Source organism: Maniola hyperantus, chromosome 6, assembly GCF_902806685.2.
Source record: "Maniola hyperantus chromosome 6, iAphHyp1.2, whole genome shotgun sequence".
NCBI classification, from domain to species: domain Eukaryota; kingdom Metazoa; phylum Arthropoda; class Insecta; order Lepidoptera; family Nymphalidae; genus Maniola; species Maniola hyperantus.
This window is the reverse complement of record NC_048541.1, coordinates 15,473,906-15,499,822: the sequence shown is the minus strand read 5'-3', so window position 1 is coordinate 15,499,822 and position 25,917 is coordinate 15,473,906. Positions and strand designations below refer to the sequence as shown.

Sequence of the window (25,917 nt, the reverse complement as noted above, 5' to 3'; positions counted from 1 at the left end):
TTAAGTGATTACCGCCGCCCATGAACATTTGCAGCACCAGAGGAACCGCCGATGCGTTGCCGGCCTTTTAGGAATCTGTTGCTCCGCCCCTTGACATTCGATCACGCACTAAAAAATATCTACGACATATGTCATAAGCTACCATCTTAATATATAATCTTAATATATAAAAGGAGAAGGTGACTGACTGACTGACTGATCTATCAACGCACAGTTCAAACTACTGGACGGATCGGGCTGAAATTTGGCATGCAGATGCACGTAGGCCTCCGCTTAGAAAGGATTTTTGAAAATTCAACCCCTAAGGGGGTAAATTAGAAGCTTGTTTGTGTAGTCCACGCGGACGAAGTCGCGGGAATAAGCTAGTACAAAACAAAAAAAAACTTATTTTCTCGGACTCGCATTGGATGAGTGTGTAACCGCAGTTAAGGTTTGAATTTTCAAAAATCGTTTCTTAGCAAATATCTACGTCATAATAGCTATCAGTCATGATCAGTCAGTCAGTCAGTCAATTAGTCATCTTTTCCTTTTATATATTTAGACTTAAGTAGTGCTTATCGTGGATATAATATGTATAGTGAAGCTAGTTGTTCGTATAAATCACAGATCCTACAATACTCTTTCATTATCTTACCAGGTTAAAAGAGCATAAAAAAATTAAAATGACTTCAAAACTACAAGAACAATCAATACACTGCATTACGACTGTAACTCTAAATAGTTCGACTCTCACTTCTTTTATAGACACCAAAGACAATTTCAAAAGTTTTATCGCGTCGTACGTTTAAGTGGTATACAAATTCAACGAAATACTGACGCACTACACATTGGACTAAGAGCCCGTGAGGGCCCAACCTTCGTTATTTTATAAAAGCTGAAAGTTTCCCTGCGCACTGTCCCCAACAAAGGGAGGAACGATCAGCCTTAAAGTAAGGGGCAGGGGGTTGCCACGATACTTAGTATCTGGCAATGCATGACGTCATTTCTAATACTATTCGGAAAAAAATATAAATAAAATTAGACTTTGTACTTTGATGAAAGATTTTATACGTCTAAAGTTACCTGATCTGCCAAAGTCACCGTGATCTAAACTTCGTAGTCGCTGATCGTTCCTCCCTGTGTTGGGGACAGTGCGTAGAGAAACTTTCCTCTTTTATAAAATAACTAGCTTATGCTCGTGACTTCGTCCGCGTGGAATACACAAATTTCAAGCCCCTATTTCACCCTCTTAGGAGTTGAATTTTTAAAAATCCTTTCTTAGCGGATGCCTACGTCATAATAGCTATCTGTATGCCAAATTTCAGCCCGATCCGTCCAGTAGTTTGAGCTGTGCGTTGATAGATCAGTTAGTCAGTCACCTTTTCCTTTTATATATTTAGACGAAGGTCTGGCCCTCCCGGGCTCTTTCTCTACATTGATAGAGACTTCGATAACGCCTAAACTTCTATCTCTATTCGTATTGATACGATCTTAGTTTCGAAGAAAGATATTTAAACGGCACTAAAGATGTTTATTTCGTTACTGAGGGGGTGGCGGTGACTTTGTTACTAGTTTAAGTAGATTTTTCTAAACGTAAATACTTTTCTTTCTTTGCGTCAGGTTCTTATTTTGAAATGCTTGAACAATTTGTAGGAATAAATCTTTATCAATTCCTTGTAGTTTTTGTTATTTATATAATGTTAAGTACTAGTTTGTTAGTTTGTTGATTTGTTGGTTTATTGGTGTGTTGGTTTGTCCTTCGTGATTTTATGCATGGTTATAGTTAAAGACGTTTCTCGAAAAATTTAAGAGTTCCCACTGGATTTTAAAAAGTTAAATCCACGCTGACAAAGTCGCAGGCATCACCTAGTAGTATATTGTGCGCTTGAAAAACAATTTATATCTAATATGTATGATGCAAGCAGTGATCTAGCCTAGTGGTTAGGACGTCCGCCTTCTAATCGGAGGTCGGGGGTTCGATCCCGGGCACGCACCTCTAACTTTTCGGAATTATGTGCGTTTTAAATATTTAAATATCACTTGCTTTAACGGTGAAGGAAAACATCGTGAGGAAACCTGCATGCCTGAGAGTTCTCCATAATGTTCTCAAAGGTGTGTGAAGTCTAACAATCCGCACATGGCCAGCGTGGTAGACTATGGCCAAAACCATTCTCACTCTGAGAGGAGACCCGCGCTCTGTAGTGAGCCGGTGATGGGTTGATCATGATGATGATGATGTATGATGCAATAAATGAATTTGACTTTGACTTTGAGAATTACTCCAAGCATAGCACAACAATAATAATTTATATTTATAATTCAGTAAGCTCTGGATTAACTTAAATAATATTATCTTTATTTACTCTATTTCAACATTATTAGTTCATAATTTATTTTCATATCGGCTTTTCAGAAGACATGTGTCCGCTATAGCTTAACGTAACTGAAAACCGCTGCCACGCCTATAGCGTACCGTATCGTTATTGTCGTAGCTAGCAACGGTTATCAGCTATCATCTATGACGAACCACCTGACAACGCAACGCTGCCAACTGGCAACTGACCATGCATTGTTTGGTTTTTTGGTAACTAGAAACGCAATAATTATGCCTTCTCTTTCTTTTCCTCACTGAAAGCTGAGAAGGAGTGGTTATTGGCTACCAGCTTAGTAACTAAGAACTTGATAAACCAAAGCCGACCTTATCTCTATTACGCTAAGGCTTATCTGTACAAGTACGTGTCCATCACACTTTGATCTATCAATTTTATTACAGTTAGCCTTAGAGTAATAGAGATAAGGTCCTCTTTGGTTTAACAATCTTCGTGAAATGTTTTTGGTTAACTGGACTGTGGCAAATTATCCGTGCAGGCGTCCACTATAGTTTGACCTATGTCAATGATCATTATAATTAAACTTTGCTGCTATGAACTTAAGGTTGTGATTACTTCACGATATTCATGAAAGTAAAATTGGTTTAATTTTAGTGACATAAGCGCGGGCTAGCTATACAGACGGTATTGATACGGCAGCTAGCTTAGTTACTACAACGGAAACCGTTGTGAGTTGCGCATATTAAATTAGTTGAAACACAACTCTGATACCGATATTCAGCAACGGTTATCAATATCAGTATTGAAACTAAATAACTGTTGGATAACTGTTGCCAGAAATAGTCAATAACGCCCATCTCTACTTTTCAGATACTATTAGGTTAACTTAGATCAAAGTGAATTTATCTTACATCTTTGTAACTTTGTAATATGTACCAAGATGGTCAGATTAGAGCTAATATTCTCATTAAGTAGCTTCTCATGTACTTGATGTTTATCACTCGTTTGAGCCAATCACATTAACAGGGAACTCTCTAACGGTCACTCCATACAAACGTAATTTGATTCTCATTTGAATATTAACCAATCAAAATCGATGTAATTTTGTAGACCCGTTCTAGAATCTATAATATTTACTAGGTGATTTCCGCGACTGAGCCCGCGTTGATTTTGGTTTTTAAAAATCACGTGGGAACCCTTTGCTTTTTCGGTATTAAAAGTAGCCTATGACACTCTTTAGGTCCATGCAAAAAATCACGTCAACCCGTTGCTCTGTTGCGACGTGATTGAAGGACGAATCAACAAAGCAACAAACAAACACACTTTCGCATTTATAACAAGGGTACTGATTTTGAATAAACCATTTGACTTTGACTTTGACTACGTTTGTTTGGAGCGCACTACAAATAAACCCCTTTTAATGCCCGTTTGTAAACACTGCCGTGTGAATTATTGAACAATCTACGTCTCATTAGGAATATATAATTTCACAGAGTCTTGTGTTCGCATCTGTTTCGTGTGGTCTTGTTAGTAAAGGTCGTTTAATGGTGACTTTAATTAGGATTTATTCAACTTTATGGCCTTGTTTGTTCTAGAGCTTTATAATACCTACAAATAAAAATAAATTCGCATAAATAGGCCTTGAGGCAATTCTTTTAGTTGATTTTGGTTGTTATAACTTAAAACGCTAAATCACGTGCTGAAAAATTCAGTAACACACATTGACTTATATATTACTTCGTATGGATAAGGTTATCGAACAAACAAAATGGCACCGACTCAGTGCTGCTTTAGCACCAATGCAACCTCAGTGACAAATTTTTGTGCACTTGACCATATCTTGTCATTTACATTGATGCTTAAAACGCTAAATCACGTGCTGAAAAATTCAGTAACACAAGTTTTAAGTACGAATTTGCCAAAGCGTAGTACTTAGAATATCACTCTTAGAATCCATTAAACTTCTTAAGAAGCAAGCTCGATGTTTGAACGTTTCGTACGACATGGTTATTTACGGAATACGTTAAACAAACAGTCACAGCGACATAAGTGTGCTTAGTATAGACTTTTCCATTCACCAACGTTGATCAATTTCGAATACTCGAAATGAAGCGCTCGAAATGGAACCCTTAAGAAATTAAAATAAATATTGTTGTCTTGTAAAATTAAATTATTTAAATTCAAACTGTTGACAATAAATAAAACACTAATAAGAAGTTTTTCAATTCGATCCATTATCCTTTGCAAATTCATACAATTATGTACTTGATCATGATTTTTTAAAATTATTATTCTATTCAATAATGAATTCTAGCCCCATAAAATACCGCTTTACAAAAAGTGACGTCATTTTATTACTACAGTTCAAGACCCTATTAATTATATTATTATAGCTATGGCTCAATTCTACCACACGAGTATATGGATATCAACTCATGTGATTCTACTACTACGTACTTGATAGGGCGTACTCGTAGCACTAGGTAGACGTGACATGTTGTGTTTCGCCGCTCGAATTCTATCAACGTTGGTGAACGGTGAAGCCTCATACTAAGCCCAAAGAGAGTCCCTGTTGACCCGGTTTCGAAGTGAATTCCCCAGTAACGCCAGCGTCATACAGCGATCAATACCCAACGACTTAAATAAATCACAAGACTTAGATCGCGATCTTAACCATTACACTGACAGTACTGGGGGATTTACTTCAGATTGAATATATTGGAAAATAATCATATCACCCATCATATAAAATCTATTTGAAGTATGCAGTGTGTTTCTGACAAAAGCATATTAGGTACATCATCATCCTGCTCAACCTATCGCCGGCTCACTACAGAGCACGGGTCTCCTCTCAGTGTGAGAAGGGTTTTGGCCATAGTCTACCACGCTGGCCATTTGCGGATTGGTAGACTTCACAGTTCACACACCTTTGAGAACATTATGGAGAACTCTTCACGATGTTTTCCTTCACCGTTAAAGCAAGTGACATTTAATTACTTAAAACACACATAACTCCGAAAAGTTAGAGGTGCGTGCCCGGGATCGAACCCCCGACCTCTGATTAGAAGGCGGACGTCCTAACCACTACGCTATCACAGCTTACATTTTGACAGCTTACATTACAGCTTATATTATGTACCTAATGTAAGCTGTCAAAATTAACATTTTAACGCAAATGCTTGCATGTAACTTTCCATTCCAAAATGAGAAAAATCAATTTTGTTTGACTTAAATAAATATTAACAGAAATAGCATGATATTTAACAATTATTATGATTCAACTATTTATTGTTTTTTCATGTTTTCACTAAAACTAAATAGAATTAAAGTAGCCTTAGAGCCTCAATAGCTCAACCGGTAAAGGAGTGGACTGAAAACCGAAAGGTCGACGGTTCAAACCCCGCCCGTTGCACTATTGTCGTACCTACTCCTAGCACCTACCTATCCTATACCTACCTACCTAGAGGTAAAGGGAATATTAGTAATTTGGCTAAGTAATAAAAGTAACATGGCTAATAATATTCTTTTAAATATAAAAAAAAAGTACGTTTTTTGTATTTTATCAGTGTCAACTCAAGGAACTTCAGCCGGAACTATACAAATCTGTGTTCGCTGTCTAAACTGTGGTTCACGTAAGATGTTACTATCAGTTCACTTTGATCCGCGATCATTACAAAGGCACACATCGGAGTCTAATTAGTGGCATGTTAAGCAGATTACACTGCTTTTCAATTACGACTAACTACAACGTTACCTCCACTAATTTGTACCTTCTTAATTATCAGCAGTAATTTGTCTATACTGATTATGTTATCGCTGCTATAACTATCGCGTCTATTCATAATATTAACTAGCTGAACCGCCCCGGCTGTGTTCGGGTGGAATTTAGACAATTGACAAGGTGGTTGAATTTCCAAAAATCCTGAAACACGTATTTCTTCATTTTTGAAATAATTTTAAAAATAACGGATTTTCATACAAACTTCCATCCCCAATTTAACCCACTTAGGGATGAAATCCTTTCTCAATGGATACCTACTTTTTACAAAGAACACACCCACCAAATTTTATGTCTCTAGGACTAGTGGTTTAGGCTGTACGTTGATATATAAGTCAGTCAGTCAGGACTTTGAATTTTATGTTATTATAAATATAAAGTATCTATAATTCTTCTCTTAGCTTAGTTGATAACCTAGTGGTTAAATGGTTGCTTAAACGGTGAAGGAAAACATCGTAAGGAAACCTGCTTGCCCGATAGTTTTTTTTGTTTAAGAATATTAGCCATATTTAATGACTAATATTCCCCTTTCCTCTCCAATTAAGCGTCAGGCTTGTGCTAGGAGTAGGTACGACAATAGTGCAACGGGCGGGGTTAGAACCGTCGACCTTTCGGTTTTCAGTCCACTCCTATACCGGTTGAGCTATTGAGGCTCCATAACGTTCTCAAGGGTGTATGAAGCCTGGCAATTTATAGCCAGTATCACTTGGATTGATGATCCAATTCTTTTCAGACATTTAGAAGTTATGGTGGAATAAAGAAACCACACGAACCCTGAAAATAAAACATTCCTTTTTGGACGATCGACAAACTCAGTGAGCTTACTTTACAATTTACATGTGTACGAGATTTAATGTCTCACCAACGTGGATAGTATTCGAGTGTCGAAACACTTCCGCGTTATAGTAAACTGGATCTTAATGACCTTGCTTTAAAGCTCAAGTTTGTCTACACATGTACAGCCAGCGCTCCAAGCGTAAACGTTGTGAAATTAAAATCAGGGGCATTGAATTTTTGACTTAAATTCAAGGCTCTTTAGGTCTATTTTACTTTGACGTTATTGTGTTTCGACTCTCGAATTCTAGTAACGTTGGTGACACGTAAAATCTTATACCTACTAAGCGTATTGTTTCAAAACTCCTACTTCTGCGTATCACTCAATATCGTTTGTTAGGTCTCTATACCATTTTAAGCGAACCAGAGCCATTAATCTAAATCACTGGACCAAAACTGAGTCAATTAAAATCTGTGCAATCCCATTGCTTTAAATCTTGAAAGTCCAAGTTGCCTTGACGTAGTGGCTGTCCCGAGTAGAGGTCAATCTGACTCCCTCGAGTGGCATGCCGTCACTCGCCGTAGCCCGTTTGACGCCATATGTGACCGTCCTAGCACCAAAACGGAGTTAATCCTCGGGAACCGCAACTAAATTTGTATCCTATCCACTTTAATATAAGGTATAAAGTCGTTCAGGAGTTGAAATATAAAGGGGCTGTGTCGGTATGGGGTGAATTCCCAAAGGCGAATGCAGCGCGGTGCTCATCATTTCCCCATTGTCTCGTTAGACAAAAATCAAAAACAAACACTCGCAGTACGGATTTTTGGATCTAAGTCCGAATGATTCGCCATGATTGTGTTGATCGCTCGTCTCTGTTTGTTTGGCTTGTGGTGGATTGTACCTTGGGGATTGGCGGAGTATGTCGATGAAAGTCATTATCTCTCCACTGAACAACTTATAGGTTAGGATTGATGTTTGGTATTAATTGCAGATTACATCATCATCCAGTATGTACTTTATACCAAACTAGCTTATGCTCGCGACTTTGTCCACGTGGACTACACAAATTTCAAACCCATATTTCACCCCCTTAGGGGTTGAATTTTCAAAAATCCTTTCTTAACGGATGCGCCTACGTCATAATAGCTATTTGCATACCAAATTACAGCCCGATCCGTCCAGTAGTTTAAGCTATGCGTTGATAGATCAGATAGTCAGTCAGTCAGTCAGTCAGTCAGTCAGTCAGTCAGTCAGTCACCTTTTCCTTTTATATATTTAGATTCCTTAGAGTATGTTAATTAAACTTCGGTCATTTACTTCGTCAATACTATTTATTTCGTAAAACTGACACAGACACGAAAATTTTAAACCATTGAACACTATTAACTTGAGATTTTGTGTGTAGGTTTTCTCTAAAAAGTTAACCCCTCACTATGAAAGTATTTCTAGGAGTTCCACTTGAGCAAGGCCAGGGCGGGTCAGCTTAATTAATTTGCTAATTTATTGTTCTTCATAAAATACTTTAGGTATTGCTTTTATTAAGTAACTACTGGAGGTTAATCAAATAAATTTGAAATGTTCACTGAATTTCGCAAAATATTACAGATTGCAAAACATTTTGTCACTTAACAGGATTCCCTCGTCTATTTCAATAAACTAATGTAATTTATAACTTTGATAGTTCTGATTCTGACAATTCCTGATAAAATTTACTAATTTTGCTCCAACTTCAGACACTATTTTATTAGTTGAAGCTCGATCATCAATCCTTTTACTTGTATTTATTCGACGTCGCAACTTATACGGAAAACGGCTAGCTAAAATAAAGGTTTATTTTCTTCCTTCTCTACCATAATTTACTTATGTTTCATCGCTCCCATGCATTGAATTACCAGTGATTTCCCCATTCTTTGTATAAATGTAATTCTTTCTCCCAAGATTGCGTCTCCACCAAGTCTGGCGTTTCTTCTACGTGATCACAATATTGAGGGACAATGTTGTCTTCAGCTCTTTTATGTCTATCATTTATTCCTTCGATACGTAAGCGTCAGCATTTGACAACTACAGTTCATGCCGAATAAATTGTCGGTGAAATTGCGCGGCTGAAAGATTGAATTATTGCTTTGGACGGAGCTTCGCTACTTCGGCTGTTTTACTTAGATCCAATTTTATCTCAGTTCCCATTTTCTGTTTACTTACGCTCAACAGTCTCAAGGGCTAAATTCATTTACAAATGGCGTCTAGGTTTGACTAACAACTTATGTAAAGAGAATTTCATTATGACAGCTTTTCTGTCGTTTCTTAGAATTTACACGCTCGACAGTGAAGATATTAGAAATATCTAATACTTAAGCTCGAGGCGCAATAAACTAGCGCGATGATAATAAAAATGTTCAGCTCATCCCCGTGTTCTTACTGTAAATTTATACAGCGGGGTGCACGCAATTTTCAACCCAAGCGACTTTTATTAATGTCACGATAGAACGTTTTAATTTTAATAAAACTGAACATCGGCACGCCCGACCTATTTGTCAACCTTCTTTACTTTGGCTGGCATGAAATCATGCAGTCACACTCCTGGCTGCTACGACTCAGTTCGGCGGGAAGCACGTGCGCAATCGAAAACGATCTTTTTGATAACACGGCTAAGATATAAATTCAGTGGGTAATCCTAGTCCGCTGTCATATGAAATGTGAATTCCCCGAAGATGGCCGCACAGAATTTAAACATCTCCCGTTAAAGTAATAAAGGTGCGTTTTATTCGTACGGCAACGGATTATATTTGGGATTTGGACGGCGAAACACGTAGGTGAACCATCGCTCATGTGACAAATTTCTACGTTTGCCTTAACGCGGGGTGCCGTGTTTAGAATATTATATCTGATGTAGGTAGGTACTGCGGGATTCATATTGATTTACATACTTGAAAGAATTGTATTTGTTCTATTGAAAATCATTTATCAAACATCACCGTATGAATAGGTTCGACGTGAAAATTGTTGAATTCTCATACGCATCAATACTAAAGATTCGTATTAGTTAGGTAGCTCAAATTTTCTTTTTGAGCAATGAGGAATTTTGACAGGTAGTTCCCCTCAGGGAGTCCAGGTTTGCCGGTTCGTTTATTTGACTTTGTACGATTTAAATTGTAGTTTCTTTTCAGGGCCAGTAACGAAGTGCTGGCAATACGTGCGGAAAGCAGAATTTGCGTTTATTCTCGTGTGTGTTTTCGCGAATTCTTTTTGGGGAGGGTTACTCCTTACTCATGTAGACGTGATTTTGTTGCGAAAGCAACTCGACAATTGTATATTTATGAGTTCACTATTTGGCTGGATTGAATTTTGTTGTAATTCGATTTTTGTGTAGGCAAACTCGATTGTACCAAGGGACATGTGGCGAATCAAGGTTAACCTAATAAAATTCGTTTGTTAGGTAACTGGGTGACCCTTGTAAATTGGATTAGGTCTTTGATCCGTCAATGTTCAGTGAGACAATGAGATGTTTAACTTTTCAATTGACTCCCTTTTTAGTTACTTCGCAAACTCAACGATCTGAGTCTTGCGTTACTCCACGCTAATCAGTTGGAGTTTTTATTCTGATACATGTTAGCCCATGATTTATAAATGATGATGCAGTCTAAGCGGGCTAACTTGCAAGGGGTATGGCAGTTTAAATAGCCCATACCCCTAACTTGACGCGACATCCTACCGGAACCATATAAATTGCACGACCCGGCTTTGCTGGTAGGGTGATAACTAGCTACGGCCGAAATCTCCCACCAGACCATACCAGAGACGTTTTAGATATCATAAATTACCAAATTGCCCCTGCTGGGAATAGAACTCGCTACTTTCCATTTATAAGACCACAACGTTCATCACTGATCTCTGTCTCTTTCTAAGAAGTCATATCGATTACGTTATTTTTTTATAATATTTATAACAGAGAGAAATTTTCAGTACCTACAGTTATTACACTCTGAATTGCTGTTTCACAAATTGGCAGTGTGTCTAGTAACATTCATCACAAACAACAAAGCTCGAAGCAAGTTCTTTACGAATTCACAACAAGTCTTCCTCCAGAGCTTCGCTTTACTCCACGTCACGTATTAAATATTAATTCAGCACTGAAATTTGGACACAATATTACAATACTGTTACATTAAATCAAAACTCAGAGTCACTCAGTGAGCGATGGAGAGAACTATGCTTGGAGTTTCTCTACGTGATCAAATCCGACGAGATCCGTAGCAGAAGCAGAACAACCGACATAGCCCAGCGGGTTGTGAAGCTGAAGACTATAGGCACTGTGCTAGAATGGTGATCTCGCACCGGAAAGCGTAGAGCGTTGGGAACCCCTCACTAGGGGCACAGACTACGAAAGATGATGATGGTGATAATGTTAAAGAAACTAAGCCAGAAGCAGGAAGAAAGAAAAAAATTATACTTGAAATCCTTTCGATTTGTCAACACTATTAGAGCTAAAAAAAACAGCTTGCGTGCTACTTTAGATCTACACGTTTTTACAAACTACATACAAATATCTAGATTCTAGAACGTGTCTACAATTAATATTCAAGTGAGAACCAAACTATGTTTGTATAGAGTGCCTTACAAATAAACTTCTCTTATCAACGAGACGTTACAGACAATAATTAAAATCAATTTGCAATAATTTTATTACCAAAATGTTATTATGGAAATAACAAAAAAAAACAGGATTTGACCAGTTAAATTTTTAAACCAGTCAAGTGCTAGTTGGACTCGCACACGAATGGTTCCGTATCATAATGGAATGGATGCGCAATGGACTTGGGATATAAAAACGAGGGCTGATGCGGTGCAACGACATACTTTTTGCCGGAGCGGCAACGCAATCCCCGTTAGGCACCCAATATTAAAATCCACAGTGGTGCAGCGCCGCAACGCACTAGAAACCAATGATATTAGAAGAAAATAGGTAGATACGTTATACGCGGACCGCAAGTGGCACGTTAAAACTAAGCTAATTAGCAAACCTGAGCTCAGTCGCCCGCTGGCGTCGCGCTATCGATGACGTCGTTGATAGTAATGTGTATTTTGTTTTCGTCTCCCAAAACAACCGAAAATGCCGTCGTGTGTGATGAGATTCTGCACAAACTACACAAGCAAGGTTTCCAAAAGTCAAGGAATCACATTTCATTCGTAAGTAAAACTATTTCTTTTACATAATTCGTATTTTTCACTTATTTAACAATAACAAACTCGTGCACGTTCGTGTAAAATGCAACTCATTGCAATTTGTACCTTATGTCACATGCCATAAGTACGTATCAAGTTATCGTTGTACGTATTTTAAAGTTTCCGATCAAAGAATATAAAATAAACAGATAGGTCTCTTCTGAGTATTGACAATTCAAATAGTGTGCATATTTCCTGTTTTAGGGAAGGATAAATTAACTATGGTCTAACATCTTTTTACGGTCCACTGCTGGGTCTCTTCATACAATGAGGGAATTTTGGCTATGGGTATGTAGATTGTGTAATAGTAAATATTTTCAAAAATAAAAAATATTTTCATTTCACATTTTATTCCTTTACCTACCTTCCCGCGGCTTCGTCCGCGTAAAATTTAGTAATTTTATTTCGACTTCTTTTCCATGTATGGGAGCCCCCTTTATTTAATTTAATTTAATTTTTATTATTTTTATTATAGTGGCAATAGAAATACATTCTGTGAAAATTTCAACTGTCTACCTATTACGGCTTACGAGATACAGCCCGCTGACAGATGGACGTACAGACAGCGGAGGCTTAGTAATAGGGTCCCGTTGGCACCCCTTGGGCACGGAACCCTAAAAACGAGCGGAACCGCGGGAAAAAGCTAGTTAGTAATATATTAAATACCACAGTATAAGGTTTTTATTTTACTATACAACTACAGTGTAGGCATAAATCGGCATTAGCCGAAAAGACTTTACTGTTTTTTTTTTCTTTGGAGTTTCTAGTTTACCGTCTCGTCCCGTCTCTTTTACGCTCGCATTATTAGGCATATATCCGTCCTTCTTCCACTCTTCTGTGCAGGACGAGGTAGTGCAAAATATAACCGTCTCTTTTTCGTGCGCAACTGAAGCTGAGGTTATTAGTTCACCGTCCTTTACTCTCTGTTGTGTGAGGTTAAAATACTATCTATGCGTTTATGTGTGTTGAGTCTTTCGGCGCTGACGCAGCGTGCCATTAATAAACATCGAATTTGATATAAGTAACCTATCTACCTCTTTTTCTTCTAATATCATTGACTAGAAACGCATTGTGGTGCCTCAGTCTCAGAGTTTTTTTCTCTAGATATCTCTCTCTCCGGTCGTTCCTTCATTGCTGAAGATCGTGGTCCTGGCAAACTGCCCTCGAATGGATTATCTGTTTCCACCGGCTTCTGTTGGTGGCCATTTTAACAATGTGATAAAATCCACACCTGCTGGACTCCTTTAGCTGGTCGGACCACCTAGTTGGTGAGCGGCCTCTCGCTCTTTTGCCCTCAGTGTTGCCCGTCACTATTAGCTTTTCTAAGCTGTCGTCCCCCCGCCGTATGATGTGGCCGAAATATGAGAGCAATCGTTGGTAATATAAGTCTCTGGATATATGGATCTCTTAAAGCAGTTAAAAATAAATGAGTAGGTATCACGATAGTTGGCGAAACCGAATGAATTCATTAAAATTGACCGGTCACCAGCTATCTCCACGGACATCCTGCTACAAGGACTATTATCAAACTCCTTATCTCTGCGAGAGGAAACAGGCAAATGTTTTTATTTATGGTTAGTCCCCATACGCCTACAAGAGCGATGTGTATTGTGAACATATTTATTATATTCTGGAGTATTCAGTTTTTGGTCGCGAATATTTTACATTATAATTCAGAATTGAAAGCGATTGTTTTCGTTTTTTGATTTTTGGTTTCTTCGTTAAGTTTAATGTGTTGTTATCAAAAGGATTTTATTTGATTTGTGCAGTTAAAATAAATATTATAAGACTTTAAATATTATTTTGAAATCGTGTTGAAAGTTTACTAACAAAAAGAGTACTTTGTGTTGGATACTGAAAGGAGAAACTGATTTTTGAACTAAAAATATAGGTATGTTTTTCAATAATTTTAGTTAGTTTATTATTATTTTTAGTTATTTTTCTTAATTATCTTTTGAAACCATAAATGCTACAACTTTTACTATTAACTGCATTGAATTTTTGAATTCTTTTTAACAAATTTTATTGAATTTCATCTAGTGTCTAATTTCCTACGGATAACATCGTTGCTAGAATATGCCCCACTGAAAGCACCTTTTTATACTTTAACAATTTTGAATTACTCAAATATAAAATTTGGTTCAGTGCTTGAGTCATGAAAAGGTAAGAAACAGACAGACAAACAGGTACTTTTGTATTAATATATTGATATGAATTTACTTATTCATGTTCAAACTTATCATTTTATACTGTCCGATTATGTTGATTCATGCATTAGTAAATTATTACTCTACCAGTTTACCATTAATTCGGAAAGTAGTTTCTTACAATTGTTTTACTTAATTATTAATTAGTTATACTACTAGTTACCATTGATTCGTAAAGCAGATTCTTACTATTGTTTTACTTAATAAATTTATGAGATTCTAATTAGCATTTCTTATCCAAATGTCGGCTCTGACTCGACTCTCTGCGGTAAAGGAAGGGGGTTCTGAATTTTCTTAACGAGCCAATTGTCCTTTTTGTTTGCTCTTTCATGGAGGTTTCCCTTTGCATTCCTAATTACGTTATTGAACAAGTTGATATTATTTTCAACCAACCTAAAAAATGAGGTTCTACCTTTTTTCCGTACGATTAGTGAAGTACTACACAATATTATATTTATGATTTGATCGATTTTAATTAAATTCGCATTTTTAGGGTTCCGTACCTCAAAAGGAAAAACGGAACCCTTATAGGATCACTTTGTTGTCTGTCTGTCTGTCTGTCGGTCTGTCAAGAAACCTACAGAGTACTTCCCGTTGACATAGATTCATGAAATTTGGCAGGAAGGTAGGTCTTATAGCTGACATTAGGGGAAAAATCTGAAAACCATGACTTTGTGGTTACATTACAAAAAAAAATCTGGTCATAAACTAATAATTAGTATTTTCAATTTTCGAAGTATGATAACTATATCAAGTGGGGTATCATACGAAAGGTCTTCACTTGTACATTCTAAAACAGATTTTTATTTATTTTTATGCATCATAGCTTTTGAATTATCGTGCAAAATGTCGAAAAAATACGACTGTTGTACGAAACCCTCGTTGTGCGAGCCTGACTCGCACTTGGCCGGTTTTTTTTTTTCGAAGCCATTATAAAAGCTCAGATTATAAATGAGCTTGGCTTAAGGTGCGTGCTCGGGATCGAACCCTCAACCTGCCGAATAAGAGGGCTATTACGGCACAACAGTACTTACGCACATATAATTTGCATATTAAATTACTGAGTCCGGTAATGAGGTACGGCCCAAACTAATTTTACTTTCTTCCTTCCTTTGATAGAAGTCTCCGATGTTTGCCTTATTTGCCTTAAATTAAAAAGTTTTCACTCACAGAGTGCTCTCCAATATGGCCGGTTCATTCCTTTCTGATACTTTTCCCTTAATGGTCTCGTACGATTAGACTTTAGTCACAGGATTAAAGAAGTCTTTTTAGGGTTCCGTACCTCAAAAAGAAAAAACGTAACCCTTATAGAATCACTTTGTTGTCTGTCTGTCAAGAAACCTATAGGTTACTTACCGTTAACCTAGAATCATGATATTTGGCAGGAAGGTAGGTCTTATAGCAGACATTAGACGAAAAATCTGTAAACCGTGGATTTGTGGTTACATCACACAAAAAAAAACTGTGGTCAAGAACTAATAATTAGTATTTTTAATTTTCGAAGTAAGATAACTATATCAAGTGGGGTATCATATGAAAGGGTTTCACCTGTGGATTCTAAAACAGATGTTTATTTATTTTTATGAATCATAGTTTTTGATTTATCGTGCAAAATGTCGAAAAAATACGACTGCCGTACGAAACCCTCGGTGCGCGAGCCTGACTCGCACTTGGCCGGTTTTTTTAGGGTTCCGTACCTCAAAAGGAAAAACGGAACCCTTATAGGATCACTTTGTTGTCTGTCTGTCTGTCAAGAAACCTACAGGGTACTTCCCGTTGACCTAGAATCATGAAATTTGGCAGGTAGGTAGATCTTATAGCTGACATTTGGGAAAAAATCTGAAAACCTTGAATTTAGGGTTAGATCACACAAAAAAAATTAAATTGTGGTCATGAACTAATAATTAGTATTTTCAACTTTCGAAGTGAGTGACTATATCAATAAGTGGGGTATTATATGAAAGGGCTTCACTTGTTGATTCTAAAACAGATGTTTATTTATTTTTATGAATCATAGTTTTTGATTTATCGTGCAAAATGTCGAAAAAATACGACTGTAGTACGGAAGCCTCGGTCCGCGAGCATGACTCGCACTTGGCCGGTTTTTTATATATAAACGTTGCTCCGTTCCCGGGATAAGCTTTTATGAAGTTGATAATGAGATATTTTTGAGTGCCCCGGTACTTATGACGAATCCGAGTGATATTAACAAGGGACTCCCCGTCACTCGCTCCATACGAACGGAATTTCTTCTTTTTGTATTTTTAATACAGCTGTAATGTAGGTAGTGCTTGAACTAAGCAGGTGCTTGTTTCAAGTAACCAGTCCCTGTCCCCATAGTATAATATTCTAAATATATAAAATGAAAAGGTGACTGACTGACTGAGTGTCAAAAAAATCAATGAATATTATGTTAGATAAATATATGTGTGTGTGGGTGTGTGTACGCGCGTGCGTGTGTGTGTGTGTGAGTGTGTGTTTTTCTGTGTATAAGATGTGTGTATGGATTCCAATGAATGAGTTCCAATTTACGTTTGTATGGTGAGTGACGGAGAGACACCTTTTAAGCCGGGGTTGTTTTTATGTTGATGGTATAATCGTAATTCTATAAATCTCTATTCAATGTGCTGCTTGACCTATTTCCGAAATTCTGATAATAAGATTAAGGGCGGTTACGCACTCATCCGATCCGAGTCCGTGAAAATATTATGTTCCGAAACAGGCATAGAACTATATTTATGGTAGCTTATCACTACCCTTATTGTAAATGTGAAAGTGTGTTTGTTTGTTGGTTTGTTGGTTCATTCAAGATTGAAGGAAAACTTCAATCAGGTTGCAACGGAGCAACGCATCGACGTGATTTTTTGCATGGGTACAGTTTAAGACCTGGAAAGGGACATGGGCTACTTTTTATCCCGGAAAATCAAAAAGTTCCCACGGGATTTTTCAATCCACGGGTACGAAGTCGTGGGCATCAGCTAGTTACATAATATGACGTAAATATTTTTTATATCCGTATTTTCACGGATTCGGATAAGATGAGTGTGTGATCGCTCTAAGAATTATAAAAAAAATATGTCCTCATACAGATGGATTTTGGACAAAATTTGCCCAAGGCTGAACTATGCCTATCACAAACTTAATGCCATAACTGCAAAACAACATTATGACTTTTTAGGGTTCCGTACCTCAAAAGGAAAAACGGAACCCTTATAGGATCACACTTTGTTGTCTGTCTGTCTGTATGTCTATCTATCTGTCTGTCTGTCTGTCTGTCTGTCTGTCTGCCTGTCTGTCTGTCTGTCTGTCTGTCTGTCTGTCTGTCTGTCTATCAAGAAACCTACAGGGTACTTCCCGTTGACCTAGAATCATGAAATTTGGCAGGTAAGTACATCTTATAGCTGACATTTGGGGAAAAACCTGAAAACCGTGAATTAAGGGTTAGATCACACAAAAAAAATTAAATTGTGGTCATGAACTAATAATTAGTATTTTCAACTTTCGAAGTGAGTGACTATATCAAGTGGGGTGTCATATGAAAGGTCTCCATCTGTACATTCTAAAGCAGATTTTTATTTATTTTTATGCATCATAGTTTTTGAATTATCGTGCAAAGTGTCGAAAAAATACGACTGTAGTACGGAACCCTCATTGCGAGAGCCTGACTCGCACTTGGCCGGTTTTTTTCTTAAAATATATTTTTTTACTATTAAATGGCATAATATAATAGGTATATCTAAAATGGCACATTATATAAATGGTATCTGTACATTCTGGGGCACGCGTTCATACAATTTTTGTCCATCTCCTTTTCAATATTCAACATAAATATTGTTCATATATTTAAAGTACGATCATAAAGAACGTGTTGAATAGACAGTATTATTATAAGCCCCTTGTCGATCCAATAAAATATTGAATAGGTAATACCTTGGGCTTCCCTTGTTTACATTAGATTCAGGGAAACGTTTGTATTGTACTCTTTGTCATATACTGAAGCCTTATTAGTCTTAATTACACTTGTGCTTTCTATATATTTACATTCTTTTTTGCGGATTCCCTTGCCTTTATTTTTTTCGTTTCCTTTTGGTATGTATTTCAATCTTTTTCCTGTAATAAATACCTATGTTAATTTGTATAATGTCTTCTCTACCCCTATTATAAATGTGAAGGGGTGTTTGTTTGTTGGTTTGTGCTTCAATCACGTCGCAACGGAGCAACGTGATTTTTATATGGGTATGGTCTTTGAGACCTGGAGAGTGACTTAGGCTACTTTTTATCCCGGAAAATCAACGAGTTCTCACGGGATTTTTAAAAACCTAAATCCACGCGAATGAAGTCGTCGTAAGCATCAGCTAGTTGAGTTATAAATTTTGTATTAAAAGGGAAAACAACAGAATTATTAAATGGCACCACGAGAAAATGGTTTTTAAGTACGAAGCTTAAAAACGTTATTTTTGTCCGTTGTTTTATTGTTATCTTCTTACCGTCTATAGGATGTTTTCTGTTTGATGTTGTTTTCGTTTTGTATTAAGACGCATTGTCTCCATTTTGGTTTCTATTTGTTCCGATGTCACATAAAAGGTTGACATGTTTTTCCTCATAGAGTAGGTTCATGTTAAAACTAAGATTACTAAAGCACTTAAGCATTGTCTTGCGTTTTTCTTCTTCTACTAACTTAACCTAAGTCGGGTCCACTTTTTTGCGTATTTTTGCCTAATTTTCCTCTCATATCTTGGGCATATGATTTTTTTTAATCTATTAACTTTCGGGCCCCAGCTATTGATGTACGACAGATCCAGATGGCAATCGGGGTATAAGGCAGGGGGACACCCCGCATACCAGCTTACCAGCACGTCATCCGCGTTATTTCGCACTGGGTTACCGCGGGGGCTATGCGGGTGTGCGGGGTGTCGCCACCCCGATTGCCATCTCGACCTTCGCGTACTAATAAGAGTTTTACTAGGCGACTGCGATTTTTTTGAATTTTTAAAAAAATTATAAAGTTTTATGGATTATATTTCATTTCATATAGGTATACAGTTCTACTTAACGACAATCTGAACTCTCGTTCTAAATCTTCAGGTATACCTACAGTTTATTTTAGAACCAGTTTCTAGAAAATCAGAAAATAAGTTTTCACACATAAACGTTTACCCTCGTTTTGCTATTCTGGGGAATGATTTCAGAAAATTGTTACTGGATAATACAATTACCTTTTAGCACGTGGAAGTGTAATAAGCTCTCTGCGTCCTAAAAGGAAGATAAAATAAATATCCTCAAAATTTCGAGTTGTTTTTGACCCGAGAGAACGTAAAATTTTTTTGAAACATTCTAGATAAAGTCTAAAAATATCTAATAACTAGGTGATCTAGGTTTTTCAAAAGTCCCGTGGGAACTCTTTAATTTTCCGGGTTAAAAAGCCTATCTTCTTTCCCGGGATGTAAGCTAAGTCTGTAACAAATTTCATCAAAATCGGTTAAACTATTGGGCCGTGAAAAGCTAGCAGACATAGAGCATTTTATCGCGGGAAATCAAAGAGTTCCCACGGGATTTTTAACAACCTAAATTCACGCAGACGAAGTTGCGGGCATCATCTAGTTCTTAATAATTTTGTTGTTTATTGGATGGATAACTAGCTGATGCGCGCGACTTCGTACGCGTGGATTTAGGTTCTTAAAAATCCGGTGGGAAATCTTAATTTTTCCGGGATAAAAAGTAGCCTATGTCCTTCCCCGGGTTGCAAGCTACCTCTATACCTAATTTCGTCAAAATCAGTTGAACGGTTGAGCCGTGAAAAGCTAGCAGACAGACAGATAGACACACTTTCGCATTTATAATATTAGTATGGATGCAGTTGAATCTGAACTGGTGTTTTTGTTTGGCAGGCCTGGGCCGCCTCCACCCGTACGGCTCGGGCAGCGGTTCGAGCAGCGGCAGCGGGCGCCGGCGCACGCGCCGCGGCCTCTCCGACTCCCCCACCGCGCCCACCACCCCCACCTCTGCCTCTGACAACGCCTCCGACGCCACGCTCACCGACTCTGAGCTGCCGCTCGCGAGGGACTCTACGCTGCTGGTTCAGAACGGTGAGTCACCTCAAGTAAACTCTTCTTCTGCTACTGTTCTGTAGGGATTGTCTCTCCGACTCCCCCACCACTCCCACCACCCCCACCTCTGCCTCTGACAACGCCTCCGACGCCACGCTCACCGACTCTGAGCTGCCGCTCGCGAGGGACTCTACGCTGCTGGTTCAGAACGGTGAGTCACCTCAAGTAAACTCTTCTTCTGCTACTGTTCTGTAGGGATTGTCTCTCCGACTCCCCCACCACTCCCACCACCCCCACCTCTGCCTCTGACAACGCCTCCGACGCCACGCTCACCGACTCTGAGCTGCCGCTCGCGAGGGACTCTACGCTGCTGGTTCAGAACGGTGAGTCACCTCAAGTAAACTCTTCTTCTGCTACTGTTCTGTAGGGATTGTCTCTCCGACTCCCCCACCACTCCCACCACCCCCACCTCTGCCTCTGACAACGCCTCCGACGCCACGCTCACCGACTCTGAGCTGCCGCTCGCGAGGGACTCTACGCTGCTGGTTCAGAACGGTGAGTCACCTCAAGTAAACTCTTCTTCTGCTACTGTTCTGTAGGGATTGTCTCTCCGACTCCCCCACCACTCCCACCACCCCCACCTCTGCCTCTGACAACGCCTCCGACGCCACGCTCACCGACTCTGAGCTGCCGCTCGCGAGGGACTCTACGCTGCTGGTTCAGAACGGTGAGTCACCTCAAGTAGACCCATTTCTGCCACTGTTCTGTAGGGATTGTCTCTCCGACTCCCCCACCACGCGCACCCTCTGCCTCTGACAACGTCCTACGCTATAAGGTTCGTCCTTCGGCTCCTCCACTATCCCCACCTCTGCCTCTGACAACGTCCTACGCTATAAGGTTTGTCCTTCGGCTCCACCACTATCCCGACCTCTGCCTCTGATGCCACGCTCACCACCTCAGACCTGCCGCTCGCGAGCGTCTCTACGCCTGCAGGCCACAATGTTACCGCGCTTATAATCAATTTCATACAGATATAGTGTCAATTTCATAGAAACCAGTGGTGGCACTTGCAGTTTGCGGTTGCAGTTTGCAGTCTGCAGCCCATCTCAGACTTGTACCTTTACTTTCTACGATATGATAATCCATCGACAATTAAAATTTATTGAAGCCTGTTTAACCCACATAGTAAAAACTGTTTCGAAAATACTATTCCCCAAACCACATTGTAAATGCGGTTTATTTAACCAGTTGTAAACTAGAACTAATAAGAAACAGGGCGAATATGGGTTGACTAATATTAATTACAGGGCAGCCTTATCGCACCACTTACTCAAATTAACTCACACGAGGCAAAATGAAGCCCACGGATGTAGGACAACCCAAATTAAAGATTAAACACCACTCCCATTATGCCCTCGACAAATTATCCCCCGAATTTCTGGGAGAAGCAAAACATTGTCCGAGCGAATTTCCGCCCAAACAAAGGTTTAGGGCGGACAGACCGCGGCACGACAAACGTCGCACTAAACGAGAAATAAAAGCAACGATAGTTTAAATTGGGACCATTGATATACAAAACCCGAAAAAAAATTTTATTTTATTTTATTTTATTTAATAGGAAGCCAACGGTATACAAAGAAAACTAATTATGACGACTTATATAAACTTAGGACTATCAATGTATACTCACTTACAGGCTAACTCAACATGCTTAACTAGAACTTCTAAATAGTAAAACTTAAACTAAGACATTCTTTGCGTACCTAAAATCTATAACAATTAAATTACTCATCATCACGAGCAAGTGAGCAACCCATCGCCGGTTCACTACTCAGAATTACTTAGAGCTGAGGGTATCCACCGCGCTGGCCAAGTGTACATTGGTAGACTTCACACACCTCTGAGAACATAGGCTAGGCTATCACAGCTCAAAGATATACTGTGATTTTTTTTTAAAGTGCAATATTTAAGATTAGCACTAAATTGGGAAATACTTCCACCATCCGTTAAAGTTTGGCATTTATATTATCAAAAACATACGTGTCAGAGTTTTTTTGTTGATTTGGAGTTATACATACCAAGAGATTCGCAGCACCCTTCTTGAGCCTTCTGGTCTGGCAGCCGACGCTAAAAATTGCGAAGCAGTGATAAAATTATTTCTACGTTTGAAAATTTATGACTTTTGTTGTTTTCGGTGAAGAATTAGAAGAACAAACCAAATATTGTTGCAGTCGTTACGTAAGTAAAAAGAAACTACATTTTGTGACATTATTACAGCACTATAAATAAGAACTGGTATAAATCTTTGAATTCGTATATCAATGAGTGATAGTTTAAATTGGGGCCCAAAAACTGTGAGTAAACAAACACGGGGTCTCGGTTTTCGGAAAAGTTTTCGGGACCACCGGGAAAACATCGAAAACATTCGGGTTCGAAAATGTTCGTTCGTAATATTTGCGGGACGAGTTACAGCCACCTGCCCGAGAGCTGGTGGAAAATTTAGAGCAAGAGCTTGATAAAGCTGGTCTCTACAAAAACCTTAGGCGCAGTGCACGACAGTTAGTTAGTGCTTCCAACAAAATTTCGAGGCTTCGATATTACTGGCAAAATATTAGTACGTTTGACGCAGGTAGCCCTAAAGTAGTCCTATTTTTCTTTGATTTTACGATACCATAGCTTAATATTTGACATATCGTCGATTCAGGATCAAACCAAGAGTTCCCTCACTATAGTTCACCCTACCTTAGGCGCGGATTAAACTGACGTTAAACACGTGTCTTGTATGGGATATTCGGATAAACCACATCTAGAGTTTTTGTGATAAGGGAGTTAAAATTTTGACTCACCTTGGCTTTATTTTAAAAGAGATCCTAGTTTATGGAAGAAAACCTCACGAGAAATTAGTTCTAAAACGAGTGGTTTAAACTAAACTGTAAGTTGTTACAGTCACTTAAGTGCATCATGGACAAACGAATAAACCGATTGATATAAATATTTTGCAGTGCAAAAGTAAAATGGTTAGATCTAAATACTGCTATAACTTTATTCATTAGAAACCCAAGAAACAGCTCGACTGCTCAAGGGTGCAGCCGACGTGCAAATTTTCTTTGTTTTACTTAGAGAATAGTACTTTTATCATAGGGCTTAGTTACCTCAAAGTTAAAAGAGGCGGCTTTAAATAGATAAGCTTTTTGCATGATGACCTCCAAACTTCGTCTCGAAGAAGGCATGATGATGACTTTTATTAAAGTAGCAGTTCAAAATACAGAGACGATTATGACAAAGGTTTATTAAGCACCTCTCCAAATTCTCCCACTGGCTCTCAAGCTGCATAGTTTGCCTTCTGCTACACGTTGGATAGTTGTTCCAATTTCCAAGGTCGTTCCTGTCTCTAATTCCCGTGTAAAATGTAACTTTGGAACTTTATACAAATTTATAGTCGGTACACTTTGCCTCGGTATAATTACCTCTGTACCGTAGTATCGTATTGGCAAGCCATTTAGCTTTCGCTTAAGCTACTATGAGTTTTCATTTATGAGATCAAATCAGAAATGAGGAGATCCGTAGGAGAACTAGAGTAACCGACATAGCTCAACGGGTTGCGAAGCTGAAATTGCAATGGGCAGGGCACATAGTTCGTACAACCGATAAACGTTGGGGTCCCAAGGTGCTGGAATGGCGACCTCGCACCGGAAGACGCAGCGTTGGAAGACCCCCCACTAGGTGGACGGACGACATCAGACGAGTCGCCTCCTGGATCCAGCGGCTCCCGCTGGATCCAGGAGGCGCAAGACCATGGCGTGTAGAAGTTCCTACAAGAGACCTATGTCCAGCAGTGGACGTCTATTGGTTGTTGATGATGATGATGATGATGATGATGATGATGATGATAATGATGATGACTATGAGTTTTCGTAAGGCTCCCTGTGCATGAGGAAACAAGAAAATTCGAAGGCAACGAAAAGGTCAAATTCAGACCTCGAAATTCCCAATCCAGCCACGAACTTGAGTCAACGTTGTTTAACAATAGCAATCGACTTATTTGAGCTGTCGCTAGTACTCACTGGTACCAATAGGCTGCAATTACACCTGTAAGTTTTACTTATGTAAGTAGCTTACGACTTTACTAATGTAAACTCTCCAAAGTGTCATTTACCTTAGTAAAGTTATCAATTAATTACGTAAGCTACTTACGTGAGTAAAACATACAGAAGTAATCGCGACCTTACGTAGTTGAGAAAAATTCCAACCAATTTAGATTCCTAGTGGTTGTACAACGATCCATTAATACTAATCGATCCACGATCGACTGCATCCGAGGGCGCAATGCACCGCCTGAATTCCAATTTAATTGCATTCAATGAAATCTCGGCCGATTATACAGTCCTAGCAGGCAAATTAAAACCGGGTCTCGGTTGGATTTCCTATTAAATTTCCATGGAGATAAAAATCCATTACGGGCTCGCTTGGAGAGGCCTCCGTCACCGAGTTCCTCTCAAGTCCCGAACCTGTCAGCTTATCTGGAAGAGACAGGCATATGTCACCTGAATATTTTCTTATTCCAACATAAAAAAAATATATTTACGTAACTTTGAATAAATGCTTTTCAATCTTATGGTTTTTCACTTTTATGGTAAATAATAATTGGACTTGGTAATTTCACTTAAAGTGGCATATTTTTTTTTACTTTTACATGGACGAAATTCATCCATTATATCACTTGTTTGATGTTAATTTACAAGCATAATGTTTGTTATAATAATGTTTTTAACATTGTCTTGGCTCTTGTTGTATTTGTTATATTTTGATCAGAAATACCTATAGCAAATGTACAGGTAAAGCTCTTTCATATGATACCCCACTTTGTATAGTTATCTTACTTTGAAAATTAAAAATACCTACTAATGATGATGAAGCTACCTATCACAATAAATTGTATTTAGTTTCAACGAAACGATACAAGAAAAATATAAGAAAAACCGAAGCAAACATCGAAATAATTTAACGAAGAGCAACACGGAGACGTAGGAAACTTAATACATTTTATAATCCCGATTTGGACTTCTTTTCTGCGGACTTTACAAAATTTTGAGATTATTTCCCCCGTACCTATTCCTCGGGCCTTTGAGTTTCGCGAGGCCAAAAGATGTACATAAAAAGAAACTTTTTTGTCGTCGAAATTATGATTCAATTAGTATTAAAGGCTTGGATCCTCAAAGGGCTCGGACTTTTTCGGGTTTGCCGAGTACTGATGGGGCTTCCTTTGTGCTTTCGAGCAAACTAAGCAGGTTTCGGCTTTGTATCTCGAGACTGTCGTATAAAGGTATTGGGAATAACGAGTGGAAACATGTAACAGGGTGGGGACTTTGCGGTAAGACGCGAGCGGTGGAAAAGGGTCCTTCATTTAATATGCATATACCGCTGATTCACCTACGAAGGAAATTATAGAATTACTTTTTAGTCCAAAATGCGATGAAAAGAATTATTTTTATTATGTTTTACCAAATTACTTTATTCTTTTGATTATAATAATAAAGATAGACCTTATTGTATTGTTTAACTAAATTATACCCGCGACTTT

The 25,917-nt window shown here is 38.5% G+C and overlaps 2 protein-coding genes across 7 annotated transcripts in view; both read left to right on the top strand.

The window, feature by feature from the left end:
- LOC117983246 (uncharacterized) overlaps nucleotides 1-21,373 on the top strand; it is a 123,236-nt gene extending 101,863 nt beyond the window's left edge. Inside the window, exons 3-6 of the mRNA XM_069499191.1 lie at nucleotides 20,178-20,415; nucleotides 20,592-20,759; nucleotides 20,936-21,063; nucleotides 21,234-21,373. Of these exons, the coding sequence (XP_069355292.1) occupies nucleotides 20,178-20,415; nucleotides 20,592-20,759; nucleotides 20,936-21,063; nucleotides 21,234-21,373 (674 nt within the window). The remainder of the gene's footprint in view (nucleotides 1-20,177; nucleotides 20,416-20,591; nucleotides 20,760-20,935; nucleotides 21,064-21,233) is intronic.
- Ten-m (teneurin transmembrane protein Ten-m) overlaps nucleotides 20,949-25,917 on the top strand; it is a 271,393-nt gene continuing 266,424 nt past the window's right edge. For all 6 annotated transcript variants that reach the window (XM_069499352.1, XM_069499351.1, XM_069499350.1 and 3 more), the window contains exon 1: nucleotides 20,949-21,063. The gene's annotated coding sequence lies outside the window, so the exon portion shown is untranslated. The remainder of the gene's footprint in view (nucleotides 21,064-25,917) is intronic.